This window comes from Podarcis cretensis (assembly GCF_951804945.1).
Source record: "Podarcis cretensis genome assembly, chromosome: 8".
In the NCBI taxonomy this organism is placed as follows: Eukaryota; Metazoa; Chordata; class Lepidosauria; order Squamata; family Lacertidae; genus Podarcis; species Podarcis cretensis.
Window position 1 is genome coordinate 41,751,680 of NC_137177.1, and position 14,072 is coordinate 41,765,751.

Below are 14,072 nucleotides of genomic sequence, written 5' to 3' on the forward strand. Positions count from 1 at the left end.
AGAACTTGGATGCTATGATAAAAACTTATTTTCCACACTGGGATTGGAAACGTGATTGAGGGCCTCATTCACTTGTGGTTATTCTGTGGGGGTGGAACATAATGGGTGGAGCCAGAGGAAAAAAAGTGAAAAAAGACATCCTTTTTCACCATGGCTTTCTCAGGTTAGAATTTCCAATCCTGTGCAGGTTTTTTCAGAAGTAAGTCCTACTGGGTTTGATGGCGTTACTCTCAAATTGGCATACCAATGATTTGTTTATCTAGTAAATTCAACAGATGAATACAGTTGCTGTTTTGGAAAACAAGTTTTTCTTCTTCTTTAGTGTGTGCTATGCACAGAAGGGAAATTTCCTTACCTTGAGCCATAGAAGCGGGGGGCGGGGAATGTGAATCAATTTATTTTTATTCAATAAAATAGTGCCTCTTCCAGTTCTTAAATTATATAGGAAGGGCAATTTGGGGGGACTTTTAAAAGCCAAGAGAAAAGAAGAAACAAAAAGGAAGGAGCTCTGATGAGGTGGAAGAATGGGGCCTCTTCAGGAGATGGCAAGGGCTGCATAAGGTAAGGTTAGGAGCCACATGCAGGCCCCGCTGTCTAATTGAGCCAGTGAAAAAAAGACTAAAAGGGGGTTCATGTTTAAAACCAGTTTCGAAGAGACTTTTATTTTGAAGCCACCAAAGGAATCCATGGCTAGTCTGAGGTTTGAGTCCAGGTTACGCAGATCAAGTCTCTAGTCCACTGGGCAGTGTTAGTTCCCCATATTACTGCTAACCTATTTGGGGTTCTTTTTGGATTTTGGAAAAATCATTTTTAATGATTTTCCAATAAAAACAGCTATTTGGGCTTCTTTTTGGAGGAATTTGAATTCTGTAGTCCTTCTGTTGGTAAGGGCTGTCTGACAGTATTCCTTTTTGTTTCTTTGTACAGGTGATGCAGAATAATCACATAGCTTCTGTTACTCTCTATGGCCCAGCAAGACCCAGCAGCCAGTTGAAAATGTCAGATCTTCCCCAGTGAGCGATATCAGCTAATCAAAATGCTACAAAATTAGTACAGCGTGCCTTGATTTGCTGCCACTTATAATATGGAAAAGCACGGTATGATGGACGTGTGTGTGTTGTGTGTGTGTGTGTGTTCAAAAACTGTCTTTTGCCACCTGTGCATGGAGCAGGATGGGAAATCCTCTTGACTGTTCATCACAGGGCATGGAAATGAGCAATTAGGTGCCTGTCGCCGTTGATTTTTCTCCTTTCGGTTGCCCTCATCCTTTACCGTGTGGATGTAAACAGACTGGTCTTTCTTTCCTGAGCTGGAAAAAGGATGAGCTTTAAACGAGAGGGCACACAAATGACTGCACGACTTAGAAGCACAAACTTTCTGAGCCTTGGAGCATCTGGAAGCAAGTATTGGATATATATTTTTTCCGATCTGTGTTTGTGTTAACTGTAATGGTAGTCATGTTTTTTAAAGGACAAAAATGTATGTGTGGGTGTGTATACACACACATAGACACACCCCTTATATATAGGTGTATATATAAAATAAAGTACATGGGTATTTCTGTGGCTAAGACATCGTACCAAATGTGACAAGTATGTATATACGTGTCCATGATTTCAGGCATCACATGTTTGTCTGATGTTGAAACAAGTGCAAAGCAGCATGTGCATAAGACTTGGTTGTAACATTTTTGCACTACATACACTTTAATTACTTGATAATACATTTTAATATTCACTGAGGAGCATCTGTGTACTGGGTGTGAGTGGGGGTACGATGGTTTATTTAATTGTTTGCCACGCATAAAGCTTATTTATACAGTGGGGAAGAATCCCACCTTTTCTGCACTAATATTTACTTGACATGCTGAAGCGACTTATTTTCTGCCATGCCTGGTTAACTAATGTGTTTTTTATATATACCGTGTCCAGAAGGAGAGGGGGGGGAGTCGAGTAGATTATTCCTCTGAATTATGTCTGTCTTAAGGGTTTTGATACCATTTTTGCTTGTGTATAAAACAGGAGGGAAGGTATTTGGTCCTGTAAGAGTAAACACAGTTGTCTCATCTTGCAATTGTGTGACAAGCATCAATTTAGGATTTCTTACTTCCTCTTCCTTGTCCTGTAGAGTAGGGATAGGAGAAGAACTGGGGTGCAGCACTGAGAACTGCTCCCACCCAAGTCTCATCAAAATGAAATTAAACTTGTGCAGCCTTAATGCAAGAGAAGTTCCCCAAGAGGCTTCCATGGGACACGATCCTGGCAGATTGCGCTCTGGGTGATTACGTACATAGCACATTGGAGAGGGGAGGAATTGCCTCTCTTTCCACCCCTCCCATCTCTCTCTCATCTTCTTTTCAAATTTAATGCCAAAATGTTAGCCAAAGAGATCCTTAATCTTGATTCAGCATTTCTGTACATACATAGTTCTGCACACTCTGCCCCTCCACCCCCAGCAGACAGGATATCAGCGGCTTCCAGTTAGAGACTCTGCAGTCATCATCTCAAGTGGATCTGGGGTTTGCAGCTCTCTTACCAGTCTTATTGTGGGGAAAGTAGATAGTCTCTGTCTGTCTTGGTCATCTTTGAAATATTGACCCTTTTTAAAATGAGAGAGAAAGAGAGAGAAAAGAGAAATGTATAATTTTATCCCATTTTTAATATTTTGGTGTAGCAACTTGTGATATATAGACGATTTTTTTGTGGGTTTTGCAAATGCGTGTACAGATTTTGTAAATACGAAACCTTTTGTAATTTTAACGCCATGTACAGTGTAATCCTGTATAGTTTACCAACGAATGGGAAATAGGGAATTTTAGGATGTTTAACTAAACGTTTTGGATCCTGGACCAGTAGCAGGGATAAGTGTGTGTGTGTGCGTGTTGCGTATATTTGTGGGTATGGGTGATCTCCTTTTCGCCATTTAGTCTTCCTGTATACTGTGACATTCTATACTGTTTTACTTAAAAAGAAATAAAGGAAGCCCCACTGAGAATTTAATGGATAACAGGAAAACAGATTTTTGTTTTACCTTTATTTCTAGATGTTGCTCTTCTTCATAATGTACTGTTTCCCCCACCCATGATCATTGCTTGCTGAGAAAATCCCCCAATTCTTTCCTTTCTAACATGAATTCTGTTTTTCATAAGCCTCTTGTAAATTATATGAAATAAATAACTAGCATGTACATTGAAAGGACAAATAAAATGAGTCTCAGTTACTGTGTTGTTTAAATACAGTTGCTGAGTGTCTGTATTTTGCAATGATGAGTCTTTGATTTGTTTCCCACCATTGATCTTATGTTTATTATTTTAATTTTGTGTCCTCATCCAAGAAACTCATGATTCCTCCCTTTTACTATATCCTTGGAATAGCCTGCTGAAAGATAATGATAGGCCCAAGGTCACCCTGCAAGCCCTTTGTGGATAAGTGGGATGTTTGAATCTGAGTTTCTCCAGTTGTAAAATAACACTGCAACCACCACACCCCACTAAACAGCATCCAGGAGGCAGGGCACTGCAATGGACCTGGCAGTATTGCAGAGTGGCATCTATCTTAATATTTGTAGGGCATGTTGAAGGAAGGAGAAAGTATAAAAGGCCTGCTGAATGGAGCCTACCAGCGGCTCAATGAACCACCAGTGTTCGCTGGAAAATTTTATCTGTGGCTGTGTTCATTTTGGTGAGCCCCATCTTCCCCTGAATCAGTTTTATTGGAACATTTCTTACCCCAGCACATTACATTTGCTGAGGTTAAAAAGATAAATACACCAAATACAGGGCTTTGGCTGGAATTTGGGGGTCTTTTGTCCAAAAAAATTCTAAAATGTGAATTGGGGTGATATTACTGCACTGAAAGGCTGAAAGATACAGTATTATCTGACTGAAAGATGAGACATGGCTTTCTACCGTGCAGGATGAGAGGTTATAGGTCAACTTCTGTGTAATTTCTACAGTGACAAGTGCTCCTGGTGTAGATACTAACCCCATTTTTTGATTAAAGGTTAAAGTGTAATGTTGTATATATGAAAGGTATATAGCAATCCATAAATGTAAACGACAGAAATCTGCCTTATACAGAGTCAGACCATTGGACCATCTAGCTCAGTACTGTTTACACTGGCTGGCAGTGGCTCTCTAGGGTTTTGGACAGAGGTCTCCCCCAGCTTTACCTAGATATTCTGGGGACTGAACCTAGGACCTTCTGCATGCAAAGCAGATGCTCTTCCACTCACCTGTGACTTTCCCCCTAACTAATCTGAGTTCCCTAATCAGTCAGTATTGTCCCTTAAGTATTTCCACAGCATCTTACTTAGAGACAAAGCTAACCTCTTCAAGAAATCTAATATCATAATCTTTTAATCCCTACCAATTGCTTGGCAGGCTCTTCAGGTGTGCCACTTCTGGCAGGAGTGAAAGATAAATATTTGGATGGAGAACATGCAAGATTCTCAGGGAAAGGGTATAAGTCTGCTCGTGGACATAGTCAAGAATGAAAATGCAAAACAAACCCCAGCCTGCTTAAGACCACTTGTCAGTCCCTTTCTCATACTTCATAATAGTGTTTTAATAACATAGGAACAATGTGAAAATATGCCATATACTAATTCAGGCCATCTGTCCACTTGGCTCAGTATAGTCTACAAAGACTGGCAGTAACTCTCCAGGGTTTCAGGCAGGGGAGATTCCCAACCCTACCTGGAGATGCTCAGGATTGAATGGCGCTTTCTGCATGCAAAGCAGATGTTCTAGGATGGAGTCTTCCACAATTCAAGCAGTTATCTTTCAAAGTAAAGGGAGCTATGTCTTTGACATGCATACACAACAGTGCAAATGGCGTACATCAATAGCAACTTACTTGCTTTCACCACAGTCACTCAATGTGTTAGCAAGTTGGATGGGATCACAGAGGCTCATGAACAAAAACTGCATGTGGCGTGAATTGCAGAGAGGAGCGATGCCCCTACAGATCCTATTTACTTCCTCATGCAGGCCATTTCCTTCCCCCCTTCAGCTGGTCTGGTCCTGTGGGGTAGTATGGTAAGCTGTTCCAGTTCCCTTGGTGTTGTTTGTTCTCTTTCCCTCCCTGCTGCCCTGCTCTTACCATCAGCCTAGCTCAGTATCGCTTCTTCCAGGAACAATTTCCCCCCTAATTTGAAACAGATTTTTCTCTGCAGTGAAATAATCAAGCTGTGATCAGATTTTCAATTGCTGGTGCTAGCCTGTCTTTCTGAATAAAACCTTTGTTCTATATTCAGTATTGATAGGGTCACGGTGGGGATTTATCACTTTCAAACAATGATTTGAAAGATGGTTGCGGGTTTTTTCTTTCGCTAAGTGCTTACGGCAATGAATATATTAGGATTCCTTACTGAGTTCAAATAGAAACCAGAGAGACATCAAATAGGTCTGCAGCAAAATGCTGCAGTGAAGTTTTTTTTTTTTGGGGGGGTGAATGTGCCAACCAACCAGCCACACCCTCTTTGAAGATACTCTATTCTGTTCCTACTATCCCCTGAACTACTGCATTGGTGTCGGATCTGACAAAGAAAATGCCTTCTGCTGTTTCGAATGAGATTTGTGTTTCTAGAGTCCAGTACACTTCTCAGTTTGTGCCTTAGCCCTGAGTGACTTTTTAAGACCAGAAAGGGATCCGACTAATTGTACAATCCAAGGGATCTGTCTTCATTTTGCCCCATATTTATATACAGGTAAGTAAAGTAGTGACTTCATTTACAAATCACAATAAACCATAAATCATAGCTTTTAAAAAGCTGTAGTTTAGAGGCTGGGCATCTGCTTTGCATGCGAGTTGAATCCCCAGCATATCCAAAGAAGGCTGGCGAAGACTCAGTGTTTGAAACCCTGGAGAGCCACTGCCAGTCAGTGTCGGGAATACTGAGCTGGACCAATAGGCAGCTTCCTGTGTCGGGGTGTTTCCCAGTGTCAGGGAAGGACCAGAGATTGGTGGTAGAGAACTTTCTTTTCATGCAGGTTCAATACCTGGCATCTCCAGTTAGGACTGGGAATTGCCTCCTGCCTGAAACCCTGGAAAGCCGCTGAGCCAGAAAGGGCTGGGAAAGATTCTTGCCCCAAACCCTGAGAAAGTGCAACTGTGAAATGCATATGCTGAACCTGGCCAAGATCAGTTTTTAGAACATGTGTGATGTGCAGGATCCCGGATCTAATACACCATTATCTTTTAACACCCACTGCAAGCTGAGGCTCCCATCTGATGTTTCATCTGAGAGAAGCCGCATTCATTGTGGATTATATTGTCCTGTGTTGGTTGTGTCTGCTTTTAAATGGTAAACACTGTGAAGGGAACACATACATTTGAAAGTCCAATAAATTAAGCAACAGACAGTTGTGGAACGGGGTTGGATCCACCTTGATTACACCAAAAAGTCTACGCACACTGTCTTTTATCTCCCTGCCAGATCCCAAACTGCTATTTTAAATTTGGCACTTTTAAAGATTATCCTTCTGTGTTTTGCTTTGAGAATGAACATAATTTATGGAGGTTTTGATGAGCTAGGAGGTGAAATGATTTTTGTTTCCTTTTTTTTTTTCAAACAACAGAGTACACAAATGAAGACAGAGTCAGAGTAATTTGATTTGCGCATTGTAGTGAAACCACAACATAGGACATTCAAATGCAGTGTTTTAGATTGTCCTTGTAATAGCTTTACGTATATGTGAACAAAGTTGAGTGGGTATCTGTATAAACAAGCTCTTTCTATAGGCATTTACATCAGAATGGCCCTGCAACAGTGGACCTTCCTCTCAATGCTCTATTATTCCTAGCAAATAAATCTGGCAGCATGAGCAGGCATCATTCAGAGCCAAAGCACTGCTCCATCTCACTCAGTATTGTCTATACCGACTGGCAGCAACTCACAAGGGGTTCAGACAGGTCTTTCCCAGACCTTTTTGAGGTTCTTGAGGGATCAAATCTGGGACTTCATGTATAGCAAAGTCTGTACTCTTTACAACCTTTGCAGACCTTTCTAAACATACGTATTCACATGGGTGAATTTTGCAGGCTTTCTTTGAGCATATTCTGAGAATATGTATTTCGTATGTTTGGACCTCTGAGAGTTATGCTTGTTAAGTGTAGACAATACTGAACTAGAGGAACCACTGGTCGGACTTCGTAGAAGACAGCTTGCTTCGTCCCTATGTTCCTAAGGGCTGCTTCTGTGATTGCGAACTCGTTGTGAGCAAACAAAGGGAACTACATTGGATTCCACTCCATATACTTTCCCCACTAACACAACTGTAGAAATTAGGGTTGGCTTAAACAAGTATTTCCATCACTTGATATCTCCGCCTAAAACACTGTAGGTTTCAAGCAATGTCGGATAATGTGCAAGTTGCATCAGCAGTGCTAGGCATGTGTGATGTTCATTCACTCATGCAATCAATCCTTAGGTCGCATAATCTTTGGTAGGCTCTTTAGTTTTGATTTTCCACCGGAAAGCCTTCTTTACATGCTTCTTTTGGGTGCAAGAGAGCCGTGGGTTGTGCAGCAGGTTCCACATTAGCCAGATTTCAGCTCCCTTCAGGCTATGGACTACCATGAGATCTTTGTAAAAACAAGGGTCAAAGGTCTGCAAGTTTGGAGCAGCAGAGGGCTTGGTTATTCCAAAGGTTTTGAACCCTTCGTGCAAGGTGGGCTTCAGGTTGATTCTTTGTAAGCACATGCCTAGGAAGACATCATCAATAGGAAAGAGTTCTACCTCCCCACAAGCCTGAGAGAGTTTCTTCATGGTGCTGCTGGAAAGTAAGAACCCGCCACCCCCAGCATAGGCTGGATACATGCTGAGCCCATACATTGTCTCCGGAATGTAGTATTTGCTCTTGCGGGTTCGGATTGGGTGCGCATTATAGATGATGTCCCCAACAAATAGGTCATCGGATGGATCACGCCTCTCCAGGAAGTTGACAATGTTTTCCACGTTGACGAAGACGTCGGCATCGCCTTTGAATATGAACTTAGTACTGAAACAAAACTCATGAGCCCAGCTTAGGAAATGTATCTCCTTCAAGGTCAAATTGAAGAAAGTGTCAAGGAAGTCCCACAATAAGATGTCGCGATACATCTGGCTCTCCTGGTGAACAAGACTCTCCCATGCTGGCAGCGCCGTTTTGTTCTTTGGGACCCCCAGGAGGAAAACCCTTTGCACCTGCACCCCATTGACTGGCCCTTCTCTTCCCCAAGTTTTCCGTACAATCTCCCGGCGGTCAAAGTCCTCTACCAGTGACTTTATGGCGATGAGCAAGAAGGGGCCCCCTGGGTTCCTCTTGCATTTCTTTGGCTGGTTAATGAGAAGGTCAAACTTCCGGTTGTCTTTGTTCCTCAGGTAACGCTTAAAATCAAAAGCAGGCTGCGTCAAGGGGGGCAGAGTAGTGACCATGGCATCTTGGCTTCCGCCCTCGCCAGGTTTCATTGAAGAAATCATTTTAGCCTTCTCCACTGCAGTCTGTTTCTGGAGGGCGATGGGAACGTGGAAGACCCTACGTGTCGCCATTAATGGTGGCTTCTGACCTTTCACCTTTTCTTCTCTAAGGGAAGTGTGGCCCAGTTGAGAATAGAGCATGGTGAAAAGGACGACCACGAGGACGAGTGTGCAAATGGCATCAGCCTTGAATTGAACTCTCATTGTTCCCAGAAATCTCCACTAAGAAACATATGCAGTATTGTGTTAGGGGAATTGTCTATAGACTACATCCATCTGCAGAGAAAAGAAATGGGAGGTCAGGGTAGAGTCTGTAGCACATTTAGTTAGTTAAATTTCTCTTCTACATTTTGTTGCAAAGGAGTCCAGGATGCTAAACCACAAAATATCAAAACACTGATTTTTGTTGTTGTTTAAGACCATTTAATACATTTTAAAACTTCTGGAAATGTTCGAAAAGGCACAGTGAATAATTTCAAGGTTGTTGAGAATATTTGAATCATCAAATACCCAGTTGTTAATAATGAGGGAAACACATGCACCTTGGGAAGAAGGGCACCCATAAATTGGAACCCTCTACCACAAAGATCCTCTTTTACAAGTTCACTGAGGAGGGAAAGCCAAAGTAAGTGTCACTGTCTGCCCTGGTATAAAAGGACTCAGTCAGGCCCAAACCATTGCTGGTGTGCAGTTTTACTAGCTCCAGCTATTGGTGGTCTCAACCAGAGTTGGCATGAGGGGTCTGGACTGGGGGCTCCTACTTTAAGTTTCCTCACAATTTCATACATACATTTTAGCAAAGCTTCAAACTTGTTCTCAAGTTTTCTTTATTTCCTCCTTCCTAGAAATCCATTTTCCTTTTGTTTGGTGTCTTTTTTATTGTTTTTTCTTTTTTTTAAGTGACCAGTAAGCTGCTATGGGAGCCTCTTTTTTTAGCTGGAGAGTGGAATACAAATTCTTTAAATAATAAATAAAACAGTATGTCAAGAAATCAGGTTTTTCCTGTTTAGACCTTGTCCCAAAAGATGTAGCAGTACAAAATCTCTTAATAGGTTGTGTCAGTATAGGGACAGGAAATTGGGTGTGGGGTTGACACTATATCATGGCGAACGGTAAGAACTCAGTATATGCTCAAAAAGATCTTTCCTGCCCGGGATATTACATCCAAACATTTTCTGGAACATGATGCAACTTTGTGACCCTGATTCCAGAACCCAGCAATGTTGACTCCTGTCTCCAATTAAGTTCTGACTTGTTTTCATGCAAATTTGGTCCAGTATTATTTCAGATCTGACATGCTAATGGCAACCTTAGAGAGAATTTCTGGCTGCTTTTCTCGGTTTAGTTTCATGGGCTCAGGCCTTGGAATAAGCTTGGTCCAAGATGGAAATCTGCTGTTTCCATGACTTACAGATACAAGCCTGCCAATATTTAGACCAGCCATCAGCTTAATTTGCAAAAGTCAATAAAATCTGGTTGGTTCAGAGCCCGTAACTTCCTTTACTTATGGGACAGGAGATCCATGAAGCATCATTCAAAAGACAAAACATCTGTTTAACAACAGCAAAATGACCCCCCCCCCACTTGCATGCTAAATTCTACTGCTGAAATTTAAAAAGTTGGGGTAACCCAGAGTCGATTTCTGGGTGGATGGACTACAAACTTAATGCAATCCTGATACTCAAAAACAAACTGCTAAGCTCAGAATTCTTTTCTTCTAAGTGTATGCCTTTTGTACCAACCCCCACATAGTGGATTTCAGGGAACTAGTAAAAAAGAGAGATAACATCTCACAAGCCTGAAGCCTGCCCACTCTGAAACATAGGGCTCTCCTCTATTAAGTAAGACACATGGTCACCCCAGCCAGGTTATACCATTCCCCCATGGTGGGGGACGCCATTCACAGTGCAAAGATAAAAATGTAAGGCAGCCACTTTGGTTCTCCTGCGTGCAACAGGAAATCCCAGAAGGAAGAGAATGATGGAATGAAGCAGATCCAGATGTTTTGCTCTGCCATGACTCTGCATATCTGGCTCATAGCAGGAGGGGCATTTGGGGGCCTTCCGAGATTTGGAGGGGAAGGGAAGGGAGCTCGGGAAATGGAAACAAATATGTTATCTACAGAATAAATTATATTCTGGCATTAACTCCCCCAGTGACTCTGCTGTGCTCACTACAAACCTGTTCTCTGACTGGCCCTTTTGCCTTCTGTCAACATCAAGATCTCCCTCATGACTAAACAACAACAACATCAAGATTCCCTTCCTAAGCTCCAGGCGATAACCCTAAAGCCCATTTTCCTCCTGGTTTAGCCAGACTCCTTCCAACGTGTCTTTTGGGTGGATGCCAGGTTCCGTGAAAAATGCAGGCTCTGGATAGACTGCCCTGAGAGCTGTCTTGATGGGAAGGCCGCCACAGAAAACCATCGTGGTAATGCAAAAACAAACTCATAAAACAAAAAATGCCCACTCTATTAGTAAAGGCTTTCTATGTATTCTTCCCCAACTGCCAGAAATCAAAAAGTAAACTCTTTAACTGACAGCATCTGAATGCCAGGCAGAATGCCAGCATCCCCATATCATCACTGCCCCAGCAGGGGGAAGAATTCTGTATTGCAACAGCCCTTCCATAAAAAAGCAAGATATGCTGTGCCTACCACCCAAATTCCTCTACAGGCACTTTTATAGTGCCTCCGCTTCTGGGAGCAAAAATTGCAAGGTTAGTGCTCTGGCTTATTTAGAAAGAGCTCTGCACATGCCCAGAGGCCTGCCCTTACTGATAAGTGAACATGTTTCTAGAGCATGAGAAGGGAAGCCTGAAGTCTGCTCACCCTGGAAGAGAAGCAGGTGGCCCTCCAGATGCTATTGAACATCTGGATAAGGCTAACAATGACTGCTAGTTAAGATGCCTGTATTGTATACTGTCTGCAGGATCAAGAGTGACATGCCTCTGAATACGATTCCTGAAGCAGAGTGCTGCCATGCTCAGGTTGTTCAGCATGGATGGAGGGATGTGTGTGGATTAATTGCATAGGACCCAGCAATGGGAAAACATTTTCAACCCACGAGCCACATACCTTCATGGAAAACCACCCAGGGGGTGCTTGCCATTGGAGGACAGGGTCAAAGGCAACAGTGGACCAAGCAATGCACATAGCATAAGCTCTATTTAAGCCACACACCCCTCTCCATCCATCCTTCCAGGCAAGCAAGACACATGGTCACAATTCAAGGCTGTGTTCCAGTCAGCAAAGCACTCAAGGAGGGGGCAAACAAGGCCTTTGTCTCAGGGATGAATGTCCCAAGGACCAGATGGGGAGGTCCAAAGTGCTGCATCCTGGCCCTGAGGTTGCTCGCTGGTTCCATAGCATGTACAGTGGTACCTCAGGTTAAGTACTTAATTCGTTCCGGAGGTCCATTCTTAACCTGAAACTGTTCCTAACCTGAAGCACCACTTTAGCTAATGGGGCCTCCTGCTGCCACCATGCCGCCGAAGCACATTTTCTGTTCTTATCCTGAAGCAAAGTTCTTAACCTGAGGCACTATTTCTGGGTTAGCAGAGTTCGTAACCTGAAGCGTATGTAACCCAAGGTACCACCGTATATAGTAGGAGGAAGCTGGCCCATGCAGCTCAATAATATATTGACTGCCATTGGCTCTCCAGAATCTCAGAAAGGGGGTCTTTTCCCAGAGATTGACTCTGGAATCTTGCCACGCAGACAGAGCATGTGCTTTGCCACCAACCTTGGCTCTTCTCCCCCCCCCCCCCGCCCCCGCAATGGAAAATGTGTGCGGGAGGATCTCAACAAAAGCCGCATGCACAAACTTTCTCCCCTCCCTATATATTAACTGCAGCATTTGCAGAGTCTCCCCGTCTAGCCGACACAGGTAAGGTATGCCTCTTGCAGTGAGCGAGCCAGATGTGCAGACTGGGGAGGAGGAGGAGAGCTCATTTGCTGCTTGTGACTGGCAATGAGAAATCTAACCCAGGCGCAGGGAGGGTGGGGAGAGGTTTAGGTTAAAGCTGGAGGGCAGGCCAGCTCCTGTTTGCAAATGGGTCCGTACAGAACGCTCCCTGAACAAACCGAAAGGCTTGGTACTTACATCCAGTGCACTCTTGTCAGTAGCATTGCATCTCCCTTCGGTAACGTTTGGATAAAAGGTTGCCAAGTAGGCACATCTGGATCCGATTAGTTCTGGCATTCCTCAGCCTCTGATCATATAGCCCAGGAAATCCTAGCTGAGTTAAGCAATCCTAGCTCTCTTGCCTTTCCATGCATTTTCAGGAGAAGCACCCGGATTGTGTGCAAACATGGCTGGGTCCTCCTCCTCTCCCCATGTCTTCTCTCCAAACCCTGTCTCTCTGTGTGTGTCTGTGCTGGCAAGAAGGCCCCCTCAGTGGTGTGTTGAGAAACTGAGCTCAGCTGGCCTCCAAGTGCTGGTCACATGACCTGAGCAGATGTTTCTGTCCAAAAAGAGTCAGGAGAGCTCTGGAGTACTTCTGCCTCAGATGCATGCCAACAGCAGGGAGGGGGGCGGGAGGCGGAGAAGAGTTGGCTGCACATGCGAAGGGTCCATGTCTGTGTGTGTTCACGCAATGACAGATTGCCTCATGAAATCTGTTCAGACTGAGCGCCATCATGCTACACCCCAATAAAGTTAGCTCCTTGTAAAAGAGGAAATGACTAGCGTTGCAAAGTGTCGTTCCAACAAGTTCATTCTTGTATAGCCATTGGGATTTGGGGGACATTGGTTAGTCTACTGACCCCACACTGAGGACAAAATGTGATGTAGCTTGCATTTAAAGGTGGACTTACCTAATTTCCACCTTCCAAAATTATACATGAACTGGATTTTGAATCCTTCAAAATTCACATTTCTCAGAGCTTGGCAATGCACTTTTCCAGCCAAGTAATGCATCCAAAAAATGGATATGCAAGGGTGAAGTGTGCCTAGATTGGTGGAAATAACATACAAAGATGCATTATATTAAGCAAAATTGCATACCAAAATCAGTATACAGTGGTACCTCGGGTTACATATGCTTCAGGTTACATACGCTTCAGGTTACAGACTCTGCTAACCCAGAAATAGTATCTCGGGTTAGGAACTTTGCTTCAGGATGAGAACAGAAATCGTGCTCCAGCGGTGCGGCAGCAGCAAGAGACCCCATTAGCTAAAGTGGTGCTTCAGGTTAAGAACAGTTTCAGGTTAAGAACAGACCTCTGGAACAAATTAAGTACTTAACCCAAGGTACCACTGTATTAGGATAAATTTTCATGAGGACTTAAAAATAAATAAATCACAAACCGATATAGAAATGTGGGGAGCAGGTCTGAAAAACAAGAAACTGAAATAGAAAAGATTTTCCCATCCTTATCCCAGAGTCTGCTTTTTCCTCCTCCTTTTTTTCAGTGGTCTGTAGTTCATCACAGCAGGTAAACTCACAGGCTGCTTCCAGCCCATGTAATTGCTTAAGGTACCCCGCCAGCCCACCAAAATCTGGGCACGTCATCCTTGACTCACCTTGCAAAGGAGCATCTTCTTGCTCTGGCATGCTGCTGTTTCAAGGAAGTCTTAGCACTCAGGAAACGGGAAGAACTGCTAAAAGTG

General features: G+C 43.4%; 2 protein-coding genes across 3 annotated transcripts in view; one reads left to right on the top strand and one right to left on the bottom strand.

Moving 5' to 3' along the window:
* Positions 1–3,263, top strand: part of PHAF1 (phagophore assembly factor 1) — a 46,553-nt gene extending 43,290 nt beyond the window's left edge. Inside the window, exon 17 of the mRNA XM_079988308.1 lies at positions 928–3,263. Within this exon, the coding sequence (XP_079844434.1) occupies positions 928–1,017 (90 nt within the window). The 3' untranslated portion in view covers positions 1,018–3,263. The remainder of the gene's footprint in view (positions 1–927) is intronic.
* A 3,314-nt stretch (positions 3,264–6,577) lies between these two features.
* B3GNT9 (UDP-GlcNAc:betaGal beta-1,3-N-acetylglucosaminyltransferase 9) lies at positions 6,578–12,902 on the bottom strand. Of its 2 annotated transcripts, none has more exons than XM_079988331.1 (2): positions 12,564–12,902; positions 6,578–8,736 (listed from the first exon to the last, which is right to left on the bottom strand). In XM_079988331.1, exon 2 carries the CDS (start codon positions 8,662–8,664, stop codon positions 7,429–7,431), a length of 1,236 nt encoding a protein of 411 aa, XP_079844457.1. In that variant the 5' UTR covers positions 8,665–8,736; positions 12,564–12,902; the 3' UTR covers positions 6,578–7,428. The 2 variants fall into 2 exon arrangements, with proteins under 2 accessions (XP_079844457.1, XP_079844458.1); XM_079988332.1 differs by lacking the exon at positions 12,564–12,902 and adding an exon at positions 9,251–9,374.
* Positions 12,903–14,072: the final 1,170 nt, after the last annotated feature.